The sequence below is a fragment of the Rousettus aegyptiacus genome, unplaced genomic scaffold (assembly GCF_014176215.1).
Source record: "Rousettus aegyptiacus isolate mRouAeg1 unplaced genomic scaffold, mRouAeg1.p scaffold_m13_p_1, whole genome shotgun sequence".
Lineage (NCBI taxonomy): Eukaryota > Metazoa > Chordata > Mammalia > Chiroptera > Pteropodidae > Rousettus > Rousettus aegyptiacus.
The window spans coordinates 150,174,290-150,191,961 of record NW_023416284.1 but is presented as its reverse complement, the minus strand read 5'-3'; the positions used below and the strand labels follow the sequence as shown (position 1 = coordinate 150,191,961).

At 31.4% G+C, this 17,672-nt stretch overlaps 1 protein-coding gene across 3 annotated transcripts; it reads right to left on the bottom strand.

Annotated features, from left to right (window-relative positions):
- Positions 1–1,389: 1,389 nt before the first annotated feature.
- On the bottom strand, positions 1,390–16,854 carry LOC107520182 (amine sulfotransferase). Of its 3 annotated transcripts, none has more exons than XM_016163638.2 (7): positions 16,729–16,854; positions 14,529–14,680; positions 12,437–12,645; positions 9,177–9,303; positions 8,241–8,335; positions 4,569–4,755; positions 1,390–3,191 (listed from the first exon to the last, which is right to left on the bottom strand). In XM_016163638.2, exons 2-7 carry the CDS (start codon positions 14,668–14,670, stop codon positions 3,070–3,072), a joined length of 882 nt encoding a protein of 293 aa, XP_016019124.2. In that variant the 5' UTR covers positions 14,671–14,680; positions 16,729–16,854; the 3' UTR covers positions 1,390–3,069. The 3 variants fall into 3 exon arrangements, with proteins under 3 accessions (XP_016019124.2, XP_016019127.2, XP_016019125.2); XM_016163641.2 differs by lacking the exon at positions 16,729–16,854 and adding an exon at positions 15,708–16,709; XM_016163639.2 differs by lacking the exon at positions 16,729–16,854 and adding an exon at positions 15,498–15,680.
- Between the last annotated feature and the right edge of the window lie 818 nt (positions 16,855–17,672).

The following is a 17,672-nucleotide window of genomic DNA, read 5'->3' as shown; positions in this document are numbered from 1 at the left end:
TAGGAATTTTATTTCTAACTTATAAATTAATTGGGGAAAACCAACATCTTTTCTATGGTAAATCTTACAGTCAGTGAACATGGTATTGTGCTCCATTATATTGAGTACATTTTTTATTCATCAGTATGCAGTACCTATTTATTTTTTGTTAGATGTGTGCTTATATATTTCTATTTTTTGGAGTCATTTAAATGGTATTATGTTTTTAATTTTATTATAATTTATTATTGCTAGTATATAGAAATATGATTGATTTTTGTGTGTTGAGAACTTGTATTATGCAACTTTGCAAACTGATGATTTTGTTTTTTCCTTTCCAATTTATAGCTTTTATTTCCTTTTCTTGCCTTATTGTCCTAGCTAGGCTGAATTGAAGTGATGAGAATCAGCTTATATCCCCGGTTGTTATTACAGTGATTGCTGACATGTATTTAGATATATTCCTATGCATCAGAGCTAATCAACAGTATGCTACCTTACTGACTCCTTTGGTTTGGCTTCAGAACCGGTGTAATAGCTGTGGTTTCAAGTACCAACTATTTAATTGCATTGTAGAGTATTGTATTAGATCCCTAGGGCTGCTGTAACAAAATACCAATATATAGATGGCTTAAAAAAACTGTATTGTCTCACTGTCTGGAGGTTAGAGGTACAAAATCAAGACATCAGCAGGGCCATACTCCCTCTGAAACCTGTAGGGGAGAATCCTTCCTTACCTCTTTTAGGTTCCGGTGTTCACCAGCAATCTTTGTCATTCTTTGGCTTGTATAAGCATCACTGGAAATTCAGCCTCTGTTGTCATATGGCTGTCTTCACCCTGTATCTCTTTCCTCTTAGTTTCATGGGATTAAGGGGCCCCACTCCTCCAGTATCCAAATATAACTAATAACATTTACAATGATTCTATTTCCAAATAATATCAAATTTTGAGGTAATAGAAGTTAAGACTCAATATATTTTTTGGAAGGGTATAATTCAAGCCATATCGGGTATAATTTTTTTTTTTTTCACTATCTCATCCTTTCAACGATGGTACAGGGTTTGATGTTCTGTTTGCGCTCCATGACGTTGGTTGTCTGCTTGGGGAAGCTTAGTGACCTAAACTACACCATTCATTTTCTCTCCTTGAAATTTAAATTTGAATTCAACAACACCAGTCTATCTCTATTGTTCAAACAGAGGTCATTTGGACACAATGTATGAATGCCATCCTGTTGAAGCCAGTCTTCAGAGACCGAGGGAGAGAAGAATATATCCATAACATAACAGATGCAAAGATAGAGACCATGAAATACCATGACAGGAGAGAGAGAAAGTGAAAAGATATCAGAATCCCCAACTGCTTCATACTTTTTAGTTTTCAATTCTCAGGAAGTTCAAGACAATTCCTTTCTTGTGTTCCATTAATCTTTTAATGAAGTACCCTATTTTGCACAAACTGGTTACAAATAGAATATTCTTATTTGCAACAAAGTGCTTCATCAAGATGCCAGGAGAAAAATTTCAAAAATGAGAGAACACTTCAGACCATGTTCTCAACAAAGATGTAACTGGATGTTTTGTCTGTGGAATAAAAATAAGTCAATTGCATGGACACAAGAAAATATGTTAGTTTAAAAAAAGAAATATCGTGAAAGTGAAATTTAAATTACAGAAAATTGAGTTAATTAAATTAAATAAGAATTGTGAAGTTTCATAGAAATGAAATTATAGGATCATGGGCTGTGACAATTTTTAGACTTTTGATTCTGTTTTAAAATTGTTATAAAGGAGGTTTGAACTAATTTTATTCCCATGAAAATATATGAGAATGTCTGTTTCATTCTACTCTATTACTGAGCATTGCCCAGTTGTTAAACTTTTGCTAATTATGAATTCATTTTGTCTTTTCTATAAACTACAAGTTTTTGTTTGACTGGTCTTATAGAATATTTTCACATTTATGAATTATTTCATAAATTTTATTAAATTATGACAAAAATATGTAAAAAATCACAAATTACGCATGTACAGATAAATATTCACAAAGTGACCACATCCCTGGAACTAGAACTAAGATCAAGAAATAGAATATACCAAGACCCCAAGAATTCTCTCATATGTCTGTTCAGTTACTACACCATCCCCCAAAGGTATCCACTCTCCTTCTATCTATAGATTAATTTTACCTGTTTTAAAATCTTATTTAATGAATCGTGCAATAAGTGTCTGGCTTTTTCCACTGAATATTGTTTCAAAGATTCATATATGATTTCTATATAGTTCTAATTTATGCATCCTTACTGATATATAGTGTTTGCTTATATGAAATGTCATGATAGTTATTTATTTTACTATATATGGACATTCGGTTGTTTTCGTTTGTTGATTATTTATGATTATAAATTTACTAAATTTTTCTTTTAAGTTTTTTCCACTACTTTTATGCTTCAAGCTTGAAAATTATAAACAAATTCACATATTTTCATAGTCATTCAAAATGATTTTATATTAAGTTTAACTATTAAATACATGTGGAATTAGTTTAGTGAGTAATATGTTTTCATCCAGATAGTTAAATGATTGAACCATTAAGATGATTAGTCCATCTTTGATCCTTTGATCTTTAGTGTAAATATTGTGATCTGGTAAATTATTAAACAGACGTACGTGCTTACATATGAGTTCTTTATTTATTTCAACATTCCCATCAATTTTAAACCAAGAATTAAAGGTTAATTACAATAAAATAATTGTTAATGTTTCATTGATACTAAATTTAGTTATAGATAAAGAAAAAATACACACTACAGAAAACTCAGGACATTTACAATTCACATCATATGCTTTCTCTTTTTTTCACTTTATAATACAGGCTGTCAATACAGATGATCTCCTAAAGCATTTTAATTTTTGAAATTTCAAAGTGTATATCAAACTCACGGCAACTAATCTAAGCACATTTTACTTATTTTTTTATTTGCGAAGTTTTATAATTAACAATTTGTATGAGTAGTAGCAAAAATTAATGTATACATTAAAAGAGGCTCTCTAATTAGTAGATTTATATAGAATTTTTTTACACTAATTCTATTCCTCATTTATGTCCCAGATGAACTTCAAGGGAAAGTTTTTCATCTTCTTTTGGAATATTCTATCAAATCTTTCATTTTGCTCCACTGTGAAGTGATTTTTCCAGTCTCCAATTGTACCTAGAGGGATAAGCACATGATCAGTGCCTATGCAAGTATTTCCTCCAAGCCAAGCTAAATATCTGTTAGTTCTCGGTGGGGGTTGATACTTCACTTTTCCATATATAGAAATGAACTAAGAAACAAACTTAAAAACACTTCCAAAGTCCACTTTCCTTATCTATTATACTTCCACCAACCACTACCATTAGATTATAATCTTTATTTAGAAGGAAAACAAAAGTAAAATATATGACGAGATTAGAATTTTTACATATATTTTACCAAATGCTAAGTACTATACTTGGCAAACTATATCATGTAACATAATTCTTAACACAAGCCTACAATATCAGTATTTCTTTAAGATTGAATAATATGAAACCTAAAGATTTTCAAGCAATGAAGTCAAGATCACAGGGTGCCCAGAGCTGCCATTGTTTCAGTTTTACTTGATAGAAATTAGAAACTATCATTAAACCAATTTTTAAATGAATAATAATTTGGCATCTTTAGCTTTCAAACGTTCTTGTTTAAGCATTATTATTGGCATTTGGAACAGTTAGCTAGCTATGATGGACATGAGAATTGCTTTATGTTTGATCTAGATGAGAAATGAGAAGTGAAAGTTGATAAATGGGACAAAAGAAACAATTTTTTAAAAGCAGCAGTATTAAGAGCAATTTCAATAGGATCTTTACATAACTAAGGATAAATGTTCATCATCAAAATGCTGTTATGAATAAATTAGTGAATAAAATAGGAATAAAATAAATACAAATTATGTTTTTAAAAAATGTATATTAAAAGATCAAATTAAAAAAATTATTTGAGCTTGACTATCAGAATGAAATTATATTCATTCTCAACAATTCCTTGCATATCATAGAAGCACAATAAAAATGTATTGCAAGTTGTTGAATAATTAAATTCAAAGCACATCAGGTTAATAAAATATTAATCTACTTTTTCTAATGAATACAGATGACACATGAGGAAATAACTTTAATCCAAACTCCCTCCCCTACAACAAAAAACATTGAGTTTACTTCTAGAATGATCTAGGAGAAATAAAGGAAAATGAGCTGTCCTGGTCACATATATCCATCACTTTCAGGTAAGACTTACTAACACATTTTAGAGTAGGGTCATGTGGACTGGAAGGAAGAAACCTAATATTGATTAATTAGGTTCAAGTGTCAGGCTCTGTACTAAAAAACTGTTCAGTTTTCTGGCATATTTTTTTCAGGGCCATGTTCAGTGAGGATCTTTGATTTTCTTTAGGGCCCAAATGACGGTACTTGGAGAGATATGTTAGAAACACTCCTTCATTAGGGTAGGGAACCAAGAACTCAAGTGAAGTGTCAACAGTTGCTTTTATAAACCCCTGAGCATCACCTTTGCGCAGAAAAGATGAGTCATATGTTCTTCTCCCAATTTCATATGTTATAATCTTATTATAATTTGCTCGTGGATCAATCTTCATGTTCTGAAATGTAGATTGTTTCACAATAGTTTCCACATCCTCTTCATTCAGTTCTTTCTCAAGAAAACTGCTGATTTTAAGCACAGAACTTCGGAGATCCTGACAGAATTGTGGGTATGAGAAACTATTCAGCTTATATGGAATGTATGAGTTACAGCCCAACATCTTTATCACATTTTGGAAAACAGAAGGTGATTGGACTCAAAATCGCTAATCATTAGTGAAATACAAATAAAAAGACACAATGAGATACCACTTCATACCAATGAGGATGGCTATTAATAAAAAAATAATAATAACACGTGGCGATGAGGGTAGACTGGAGAAACTGGAACATTTATGCATTACTAATGGGAATATAAAATGGTGCAGTTGCTATGGAAAATAATATAGCAGGTCCTTAAAAAATTAAAAGTAGAATTACCAGAACTCCGCCAAACACATCTCTTTCATGATTATAAACCTTGCCTCTCCTCCCAAATAACCACCACTACCCTTATTTTTATAATAACACTCTTTGGTTTTATTTATAGTTTTCATATGTAAATATAAATCTCTGAACATTACTGCAATTCCTCCTCCATGCCAACTACATACCGCAAGATACTTGAGACAATGAAGTAGTAAATGATTCTTCATATTCCCTAGGTTGTAACCCAGGATATAACCTCCAAATCAGTGGGAAATTTGCAAAATTCTGAGATAAGCTAAATAGGCTTTGGGCGTTTCTGATGCAATTACCCTAGGAGAGCCAGGCATAAATAGTATTAGGTAAAATTACCAAGATATTTTCAAGGAAAGTAGCAGACAATGGAACACCTCAAAATCTACATCTACATTGATGGATAGCTAATTGCTTGAGGAAATTAGGATGTGTTTCTACAAAGGACTTTAAAGTAGAAAATCCTGAGTTGACTAAAGCCTATTTTTCCTGACAAGTGAAGTTGAAAGAACATTCTCTCCCTATCATATAGTTAAAAACTTTTTTTAAAAAAGGTTGGTGAAAATCCTAGATAAAAAATACACAAACAATGGGTTACTTGGTGGAAAGGAAGAAAAAAGTGATACCTGGTGCTGGCATATTGGTGACAGAATAGAGAAATAGTCAAGAGATTTTGCATAGTTTACTCTGTGGTCTTTGTCCTAGTCGTCAGTAAATTCTATTGTTTACTAATGCTGTTGTGAGCACATTCTTATGGAGAAATTCAAATATGAAAATAGGGAAGAAATAAGATTTGCATTTTGAGATGATAACTCTGGTTGAGATATGGCGAATAAATGAAGATGAGGTGAGGCCAGAGTCAGATAGACCAATTGGGAAGGTTGCTGTAGAAACTAAGCAAAAGATGATGATGATCTGGACTAGGGAAGGAGCAATATGCACTAAATTAAGATGTGTCTTCTACAAAATTTACAGAAATTGTTAACATGACTTGTTGATTGATCAATAAAATGAAGTACAAGAGTGAAAGATATTACGTACGAAGCCTGGTTTCTAATTAAGGTCACTTGAATTATAGAGCATCTAAAGGGAGAGACTGAAGCTTTTGTTTGGAGGTAATAAACTGTTTTTTGGACATGACTTGTTTGAAGTCCAAATATTAGATATAAAAGTAGGTATATAGAAAGATAGTTACAACATATGTATCTTGACTGGTGATATATATTTGTGACTCACCAACTTATCCCCCAACCCACTCCAATCTGGTTTACTATGCCTTATATTGTACTTCATGTCACTAGTTTAATGGATATTTAAACTTTTTTTTTCTTGACTTCTCAGCAGCCTTAAATATCTTAAAAAGATCTTAAAGATCTTTCTTGACACACCCCCTTAGCTTTTATGTCACCGCAAATTCCTCCTTTTCTTTCTACTTCTCTGATCTTTTTCTATTTCCTTAGTGGGTTCATTTCTCTTTACCCAAACCTATATCTTAAGGTCACTCAATAAGAGATTCTAGTTTTTCCTTTTCTTCCACCTTCCTTCCTCCTTCCATTTGCTCCTGCTTTCCTTCTTCCCTCTTGCTGTCTCCCTCTCCTTTTCCACTCTCAATTTTATCCAGGTCCATAGTTCCAGTTATATACTATACAGTGATGATGCTCAAGTTAATATCATTGAGCTTTAGACCTGTATTTTCCACTTGTTTTCAAATATCTTCATTAGGATATTTCTAAGTCACCTCAAACTCCATATGTCAAAACCAACTTCATATCTTCTACCACTAGCCTTATCCTGCTTCAGTGTTCCCTTAATATCTTCATGAATAATACCATTATCTATACAGATATATGAATGAGAAATATAGGAGGCATGCTACATATTAGTCTTTGTCATTTTTTCTATATGTTAATTCCTTTCCTTCTTATCTCCTAAATGTGACTTGAAACTCTACATTCTCTCCAGTCTCAATACCATTCTAATCCAAAACACCAATGATTTTCAGTAGATTAGCACCTTGGTCTTTAGTTTACCTATATTTATTATTATTGCTTTTCAACAGATTAATGGAAATGACATTCTAAAAATACTAATTCTATCACATTGCTATTCTCATAACTCTCAAAGAGCTCTTTATTGCTTTTAAAATAAAAGAAATTACTATTATGAACATAGTCTACAGACCTTGCACAATCTGGCTCCTACACACCTCTCCACCTTCATCTTTCATCACTGATACCTTGTTCTTTAACTTCTTCAGTTCTTTGAAGATGTCATGTACTTTACTGCCTTAGGGAATTCTCCTTTCTTGGCTTAGAATTCTCCTTTACCTGTCTTCCTTTTGTTTACTCATTTATTAGTTTGCAGTTCTCATGTTAATTTTTCCAGAAATAATTGCCTTTTAACTATACCAGATCTTGTTATATTATACTGATATACCTGTGTTTTTCCTTAATTGCACTTATCACAGTTTTGAAGTATATATACCTACTTGGTGAATACTGGTCTTCCCTGTTGGATTATAAATTCTATAAATAGAGGGTTAAATCCTCTTTGTCTCATGATTTAGTGTATGTCACATAGTAGTCATTTAATAATTTTGAATAAATGAATGGATAAATTATGTAACAGTTAATCAACATATCAATCAAAGACCACAAAATAGTGAACTTCAAATGTGTTTTGTTTGGTTTACACGATGTATTAGAACAGCTTTGATTGGATCCAAAATGTAAACATTATGTGATTGACATGAAAAGCTACATTTCAAAGTTATCTTTAAAAAAACAGAAGGACTTGCATTATAGAACACACAACCACCTCTTACCAATGAACCTTTATCTCAGTGGCTTTTCACCCCAGTATTTCACGTGAGTGACTTTTCTCTTTCTTTTTAAGCTCTAGGTGTATGAGTTTGCTACAGATGGTACAGGAAAAGGAATCACAAAAGATAACTGTGTACAGTGAGAAGGGAACCCTGAGGAAGACTGGTATTAAGGGATGGGCAGGAAATTAGAAATCCCTAAAGAAGGCTGAGAAGTAGTTAGGTACGAAGAAAACTAGATAAATGTGGTTCATTAAAACCAAGATAAAAAAAAGAGGTATCAAAGAAATAATTTTTTAAATAGTAACCTTTTCCTCTTACCTTTTTGATCTCCTCATACATCATGAACATAATGTTGAAGTCATGTCTGTGCTCATACCAGCCTATGATGTGATCAAACCAAAGGCTTCCTACCACTGTGGGAAAATGAGTAAGTAATAAAGTAAAGATATTGCACTTACTGAACAGCAAACTGTAATCTCTTTTTTCTGTTCTGGAATCCTCAGGAAAAAATACAGCTCCTACCACTGGACATCTCTGTTACCATTTAAAAATGGTGTTTTGGGAAACAATTACATGATGTTAAGAAACCTGCTGTCTTATGTATGTAGGAAAGCAGCAATGCAGAAATAAGAAGCCCAAAGAACTAATTTTGAAGATTTCTTCAAGGTAAGCCCCTTACTTTTCCTACTTCTTCTACCTGGAAACATGTCATATTTCTCCTTTTATTGTCTATTTTAAGATCTCAGGATAGCAACATCAGCTATCTACAATGAGATGAATCTAGTATAATCTTCTAAATGAACAAGAGCCTGATTCCATATTCCACAAGCCTCTTGCATCAATCTATCCTCCTCCACGTTGAAATGAAAATTCCACCACTGCCATATAAGGCCTACCATAGGTCCATGATAGAGCAGAAAAACTACAACCACTTTGAACGTTAGCTATCCTAGAACACATGGATCTAACTAGTTTAAATTGTTAAATATTGTGGTTCTCTTATAATATGGTCAAAATATTTTTTAAACAATATACCTTTACAACCATGACAATCCCCAAAGTTGTCCTGGTGAGAATACAAAAGCAATTGGGTGGCAAATTAAATTGACAGAATAGTAACTATTTATATGTATTTCAGTTTCTATCATTACCCTTCTCAATTTCCCTAAAATATATTCCCTAAGTTTGAAAATTTGGCTAAATGGCAGCAATGCCTCATAAATACATTGCTTATATAAATAAATTCATAGTTACCATTTCCATTTAGAAACTTTTCCATGAAATGTTCTATGCTATCTACAGCTTCATATGTAACCAACAAATTCGTAAAATGAAAGAATGAGGTCAAAACATCCTTGGGGTTTCTGTAGATGTAAATAATCTGCAGGGGGAATAAGAAAAATTTTTTTTTTAATTCATGGTTATCCTTACAGTTTTTTTTAATACCTACATGTTTCATTATAGGAATGTATAATAATTTATTTTATCCAGTTTACTAATCATGGAAATTTAGGTTATGCCCTAATTTTTGCTATTATAAAGACTGTTGAAATAAATTACTTTATTCACATGACATTTTACATGTGCAAACATATAAGACTAATTTCTAATTGTGAAATTATTTATTTGTAAGGTTGATTAACACCGCAAACTACCTTGCATAGAAGCTGTTTCAATTTACCCTCTGTGAGCATTAAGTGATATTTGATATATAGCCAAGGTAGTATTTGAGATCAGTGAAAAAAGAAAACACTAACAGATGCTGTTGAAAGAAATAATTATCCATTAAAAAGAATAAAATTCCACCTCATACCTTATTCCATACACAAAAATCATTTACAAATGGATTGAGGAATTAAAAATGAAAGCAAAACTTTCATATCTTAAAAAATAAAGAATATATATATTTCTGGTCTTGGAAAATAAAAGGATTTCCTAAACAGAAAAAAATTATTTAAAATAAAAATCGATTGATTCAACTACATTAAAGTTTTCAGAATGTTGTTGATTAAAATATACCATAAAGTTACAAAAAACAACAAAACCTGAGAGAAACAACACATATAACCAATAATTCATTAGTATTCAGAAAATATTAAAACAAATCAATAAGAAAGACAAACAATGAAATTTAAAAATGGGCAAAATTATAATCATTTCACAGAATAAAAAATAATTATGGCCAATAACCATAAAAAAACATCATTATTGACTAGGGAAATGCAAACTCAGATCAGCTTGTGATACCATTTTATAATTAACAGATATTAACAATTAAAAAGTCTGATAGGAAAATTTCTAGGATAAAATTACTCATATATTACTGGTTTAAGCCTAAACAGGTAAAACTGCTTTATTTTTTTAAAAATAGCATCATTTAATAAAGCTGAATATTTTTTAACTTTGTGAATTTGCAATTTTATTCTTCGACATATACTCTAGGAAAGCTCATGCAGATATGTGCCAGTAGACATGCTCAAGAATGTTCATAGCAGCATGTATTGTAATAAGAAAATATTGGCCCAACCTAATTATTCAATGGGGGGAAAGCATAGAACAGATAGAATAACTCACACAACTTGAAAAATTATACAGCAGTTGAAAATCATGTTAAAAATCTAGAACAAAGGCATATGGAATAAAAAATAAGTGGCATTTAAACATATAAAGTTAAGCAAAATTTAAGGCCAAATGATTTAACAGGACAACATGTAACTTGTTTGAAATGACCACAGGACAGAAATCTTTGTATATTGAGAAATCTTTGTACATTAGGATATCTTAAATCATGGAATTCCTACCTAGTCTATGAAGATTTGATTTATCAACAACCATAGTGAGAGATTTATACTCATTTACCTTTATACACAAGGATAAAAGGATTAACAAAATAAATGTAACAATATTTAACAAAATTTATTTTATATATATGTGTGTGTTACTGTTCCATACAGAGAATATACATCATTTTCTCATATAGTCGTGGAACATATTAAAAATATAGATCATGTAATTGGCCATAAAATTTCTTAATGAATTGCAAAAATTAAAACTCTTATAGTGCCGTTACCTGATGCTAGTGCATACTAATAATCAACAATGAAAAAGTTAAAACAGAAAATTGTATAAACACTTAGAAAAAATCTTCAAAATAACTTGAACCAATTAGACAATCTAACTGAAATGACAGATTATTTAGATAGTAACAAAATTATATCTATAGCTATACTAAAAAGGTATCCACCATTTTTAAATGTCAATATTTTAAAAATAAATACTGAAAATACTGATTTAATCGAAGAAAACAGAAAAATAAATGCAAACAAAATGTGAGAAAATAAAGTGAAAGCGGGAACCAATAAAGTAGAAAACATTAAATTATATTTTAAAAAAGAAGCTGGCTCTTTAGAGAAAAAAAAATATAATAGAAAACTGCTGATATCCTGAAAAATGTGAAAATTAAAGAATATAACATTTTTACTCATTACAAATGAGGAAACCCCTGGGGCTAATATTATTCAATGGTCATATTTCAAATTACATGTAGTATCAGATATAATTTGTAATTAAATATAAAATAAAAAATAAAAACATAAAGTTAATTAGAAAAACCCTGGAGAGTATTTGCACAATCTTTGTGGTGGGGAGGTCTTTTCTTAGCAAGGCATAAATACTATAATGTATGAAGAAAAGATTGATAGATTGGTTATAAAAGTTAATAGCATTCAATAATCTTTAAAGGTAGACTATTAAATGGAAAAATATGTGTGCCATATAAATGCTTCTACAAAACAGTAAATAAAAGACAAGCTAAAGAAAAATACAAAAGAATATAAAGGATATTTTAAAGGCTAGACATTTATGAACGGATGCTCAAACTTATTAAAACCAAAACCAAAAGGGCTGCCAATTACTCAAGAATGAGATTTTTTTAATTTAGTACATTAGCAAAGATTGATAATTCCAGTTACTGGTAAGTGTGTGAGAAAAAAAATTCTTATATTAGAAAAAGTGTAAGTTGGTGCATTATAGAAGGCAAGTAGCTAATTTTACCAACCTTTAAAATAATTAAACACTTTAACTTGAAAACTCCACTTTTGGGGAAACATTTCACCAGATCAAAAAAGCGCAAAGATTTATAAGAATGTTTACTGTAATGCGATATATTCACTTGCTGCAACCTACCTTTCCATCAATATACACTCAATATTAAAATATATATATATATTCAATATTGTAGAGTCATACAGTAAAATTCTATTATACCATTAAAAAGAATAGAATTTTATCTGCTGTCATAGAAAAATTTTTGCTGTATGTTATATAATTACACTCCAAATAATGTGCATGGTGACTCAACTTATGCATATACTCATAATTATATACTTAAAATGATATCATAAAGATTATACTAATAATATTTAAAAGAATGTGGAAAAGTGGAGCTGAAAAAAAATATTTGAAGAAAGTATTTTTGTTTGTGAAAAGGTCCATAAGCTAGTTCTATGACATACTTTAGCTTTTTTGTTCTTGAGACCTTTTGGTACTAAATAATATGGGAGGTGAGTAGAGAAGATGCGAGGGGATGGTTTCTTGTGATAGTCCATTTTGTGTATATTGTATTCCAAGAAGGGAATTCTATCTATCGTGTCCACAGTTTCAGTTCCGTTACGATGTCCCTCAAAGTAAATCAAGCTTAATATCTGCTGAGCCCAGATGGTGCCTGTAAAAATAAATAATCCCGTTTTCAACCCTGAATTAACTTTTTATAAAAAATGTCAATAATAATGCCATCCGTTTCAAAATTATTGGAACCCTTTTCTTTCTTTTAACCATTCTGATTGTGCCAAGGAAATTTGTCCAACTTTTTTTGTTTGTGTGTGCCTTACATTAAAATTAATAAAGATAAAATCGAGTGCTCATAGTTCCCTTTCTACTGGGAAAGAGCTGTGGTGGTTCTGATTCCATAATAGTCGCAGTTCAGATTAATCCTTCAGCTCCTTCTGTTCCCTGTACTTCATGTAAGGTCCTTTTGTACAATTTTCTTTGGCTACCTTTGTTTCACCTTTTTTAGTATCCTTTCTTAAAGTTTTATCTTTTAGTAGTAGAAACAAATTAAGAGGTCAAAGCTCCTTTTACCTCTTTTTTTTTTTTAATAGTATAGCGTAGGTTTTTTCATACAATGTTGAATCAAAGAACTGATAGCAAGCATTCTTGGTTTGTTCTTGATTTTAAAAGTGATATTTTAAATGTTTCAGTATTGCATATGATGTCTGTGGTAGTTTTTGGTAGATATTGTTTATCAGTTTAAAGAAGTTCACTTTTCTCCCTAATTAACAGTTTCCATTATTAACATGTGCTAAATTTTATCAAATGTTTACTCTGCATCTATTGAGATGATAATTCAGGCTTTCTCTTATACTCTAGTAATGTGGATGAACTACATTAATACATTTTTAGACCAGTCTTGACTCTTGAAATAAATCCACCTTGGTCGCATATAGTTAACATTGTTAGATTTGTTTTGTTTATATTTGGTTTAGGATTCTTGCATCTATGTTCATGAATATGCAATTAATGTTCTAAAAGGATGTGAGATGCCAACAATTTTGTAATTGTAACCACTCAACTTATTATAGACATAACAGATTTGATAAAATTAATGGTGAATCCTGGGGAGAGTCACTAATCTCTCTTCCAAGTTGAGCAAGAACCCAGCAGCCTAGACTGAGGACTGCTGTGTGGTGTCCCAAAACCTTGGGCTGGATTAAGGGTAAAAGACAGACTTTTATGAGCTGCAGTGCTTCCCCTAAAATCAAGCAAAACAATTGAGATGCCACCAGCATCAAAGGGAGAAAAAGAAAAAAAAAAAACAATATCAGATATGCTGATGAATTTTGCAGAGTAGAAGAATCCAGGAAAAAGGCATTGCATTACTAATTTGGACAAAGTAAACAAGACCATAAATTTCAAAGTAGATGGTAAAAGGAAGGGACTAGAATATTTTCATGAAAATCAGGATTTTTTTTTTAATATTGACTTAGACTTCAGTGTATCCTTTAAGTAACATTAGCTACTCTGTACAACATTGCTTCAAGAGCACCAATCATCCTATTTTCTAAAAAGCACAATATAAAAAAATACGATTTTTTTGGAATGTAAGATTGGAGGGCAATTTACTTTAGTTCAAAATGATTTCATTTATTATAGGGAAATACAAAGCAATTAGAGTAATTGAAAAGCATATTAGGAATTAGTTCTGACTGAGATATGTTGCTAACAAAAATCCTACTGGATTTTTAAATATATTTTCTTCCATTCTCAGAACTAGCCAACAGGTCATTTGCCAGTTATCTGTTCTTGGCTCACTATTTGTTTTTTCCATATATGCCATCAAAAATGACAATATATGCATTTGAAATGGCCTTATGTAATAAAGATTTGAGATTTATTTAACTTTTTTTTTTTTTTTTTTTTGCTTACCTTATATGGTGGTCTAAATGTAGCCTGGGTTATTGTTAATATCTGGAAAAGGGCGTATTTGTAAACATATATTACCAAACCAAAGAGAAGACTGATAACAGGTGGCACACTCTACAAACTTACCAGATTTTGGATATGTAATTATGAAGACATCATCATCTCTAATTTCAAAATCATCTAGATTTTCTAGAAAGTCAACATCAGCTTGTTCATAATAAAAATTATAGCCTTTAAAGTTCAATAAATATGTGCGTGTGTTTTCCATAATTAGTCACCTACAAGTAAAAACAGAGAACATTATTTTCAAGTTCTTAGTATTTTATAATAATGAGTAACATTTACTGAGTGTCCAATGTGCACCAAGCATCTTTTCAATGTCATATGTATATCAACTCATACCATACTAAACAGATTGCACATATAAACCATTTAATCTTCACAACAACCAAGTGTTGCTAGAAGTATTTTCACTATTTTAAAGATGAGGAAACTAAGATACTAAAAGTTTAAACAGCTTTTTCTAAAACCCCTTGAGGGAGGTATTATCATGATTCCAAACATATAGCTGAAGAAAATCCAGCATGGGAGGTTTAGCAAATGGTTGAAGGTTGCCCAGTTCGTGGACCTGTCATGATTTGATGCCAGACAATGTGACCACAGAGTCCATGCTTTCAATCACTTTAGCTAATAGTTTCTTAGTATTATATATTCTTATTTTTTACATTTTTTTCATTGTTGTAGAAATAGGAAATTCTTCACTGAATGTGCTTTTTGTTTCTGTTCTTTTTTTTCTGAAACAAATAATCTGCCACCTCTGAAAGAAGCTTTTGAGGCTTTGAGATATGTATGCTATTTCAAATGAATTGTGGAATATGCTCTGCATGAGTAATATCTATTGATTTTACTTTGGAGATGTTGCCTTTATATAGTTGCAAGATATTGTATGGTTATCATTATATTTTCCAAATTGAATTTTTATCAGAAATCCTAAATAAATCTAAATAAGTAGGTCAAAATAAAAAGAGGAAGCAAACAGTCTAAAGATATATATGTCAAAATTGGATCAGCCAAGCATTTCTTTATTAGATTCACCTGAGAAATCTGTTCTTGACTGTTAAATAGATGAGGGAATCCCATAAGTTCTAGTAACAGGTTTAGAACCAACATATATTTCAGTTACGTACACTAAAAAATCTCTGCACATGTCAAGAAAATGAAGTTGTTAAAAGTTGCAAATATGGCTTTGTCTAAATTATATGTCAACAAACAACATTTAATTTCTTTACAAACAATCTAACTCACCTGACCAATAGAAGAAAGTCAGAGGTTAGAATTTTGCTGAGTAGAAAATCACTGTCATTGGAACTACCTGGGTTTCTGGGTAAATGTTTATGTTCTAGACCTTGTAACAGGCTGATAGAATCAGAATTTCTGGGGAGTGTGACCTGGAAATCTGCATTTTAACAACACTGCCAATCATATTAAAATTGAGAACCAAAATATTAATAAAACACTATCTGAGAGAAATGCTTCTGTGGGATGTTATTTGACTTCCAATGAAAAGATCCAGCTAAGGCCCTACTAACTTGCTGGAGGTTTCCTGACTTAAGCTGAAGTCCAGTCAACCTAAACTATTGAGAACTGAGGATAGAAGAAACTGGCTGATAAACCATAAAGAACGGTTTCAGGAGATAGATGGAGTGCTATTGTGACATTGGCATCACAAATTTTCCAGGAAAATCCTGGATAACTCAGCCTTTGGAGTGTAGTGAGGGAGATTTTATACTGCATAACATGGGCAAATGGAAAAGTCTATAAGTACAAAATAAAGTGAAAGGTAAAGTGTGAGTCACTATCACACCCCTTGACACCATGCAATGTTACCCCTTACACACACCCAGAAAAGCACCAATTCCTGAAATTCCTGATGCTGAGAAAAGAGTACAGAGTATCAGACAGACCACAAAAACATTCTGAAATCACTTCTTTTTTACTATTATGTTTAGGCTGGCTCGCAATGTCTCGGGATAAAGAGAATTATAAGAGCCGTTTTGTCACAGAAACAAAAGGAAAAGAGTGGAGTGTAAGATGCATTCATACAGTATCTTGGCATTGGCAAGCCATATATTATTTACATCTCAATGAATTTAGGAGAAAGTGATTGTATAAAGAAAAAGAATATCATTTGTTTCCCTCTTATTCTTGAACTGAAGTCCAATAGAAATGGAGGAAAAGGAGAAAAATGAGGAGAAAAAAATATATTACATGCTGAAGAGAGAGTGAGACTTAAAAGAGGCTCTACGTCTACCCTTTTACTACTCACTGTTACAGGTCAACTGATGAAGCAAAATCCACTTCTGATATAATTTTATGGACAACAGGGAATGATGTGTTGCTGAAAAATAAATACTACCTACAGAATGTGTCTTGGCCAATAGTAATATTCTAGGGAGCCAGCAGGATAAATAAATTGGGCAAGAGTTTACCACTTAGGAAATAAATAACTCTAGAACAAGCAAAAACACGATAATCGGTGGAGATATTAAAGAGAACGGCATGTAACCAATAGTCGTATTTCCTTAAACTTGGAAACTAATACAACAAACAAGATGTATTTGAAAATTACAGCAACATTTTCTTTGGGCATGAAGGATAGTTAGTAAAATCTTTTAGACCTATATCGGAAGGCCTCTTTCTTTGGGTTTTTATTTGAAACATCCTAAGTAAAACTGGCTATGGCTATAGGAATTTCAAAGAGCCTTATAAACTTATAGAATATTTAAATTTATTTTCCACAATGTCCAGGATGTTCTTCATGAGTGATGCTTTCCCACTCTTGTTTTCTTTTCTTCTTTTTAAGTAGACATCACAGAAGATTCAGCCCATCCCTTTTGTACTCTACAATAATTAAAATATGTCTCAGATCTGTCCTAAAAACTCCCTAGAAACTTTATCTCATTTTTCAGCCACCTGTTACTTACATAAACAGCTCTTGAATAATGATTCTCAGGTTTCCAGTAAACGCAATTTGATTCTAGGAAAGATTTTTAATCTTTGTAACATAAATCTTCACTGATAAGGGTAATTTAGGCTTGCAAATATTTAACCTGTCTCTTGTTTCACATCATGTTTCTGAACAAGACAATAATCCCTTTTGTGAGAGTGGCATAGCCTGAAAAGTAGAAATCAAACAGAATAGGCTATATATTAAAATGAATAGCTCAGCCAATAATTTCTTATTTCATAACATAATTTTCACTGAACTAA

Excerpts from the sequence above, each read along its gene's own strand:
- LOC107520182 (XM_016163638.2), bottom strand. The coding sequence starts at position 14,670 with ATGGAAAACACACGCACATATTTATTGAACTTTAAAGGCTATAATTTT. Across the intron at positions 9,304-12,436 it reads TCAAGAACAAAAAAGCTAAA|ATTATTTACATCTACAGAAA; the intron begins GTATGTCATAGA and ends TTCCCCCTGCAG. Across the intron at positions 8,336-9,176 it reads AAAGTTTCTAAATGGAAATG|TGGTAGGAAGCCTTTGGTTT; the intron begins GTAACTATGAAT and ends ATTTTCCCACAG.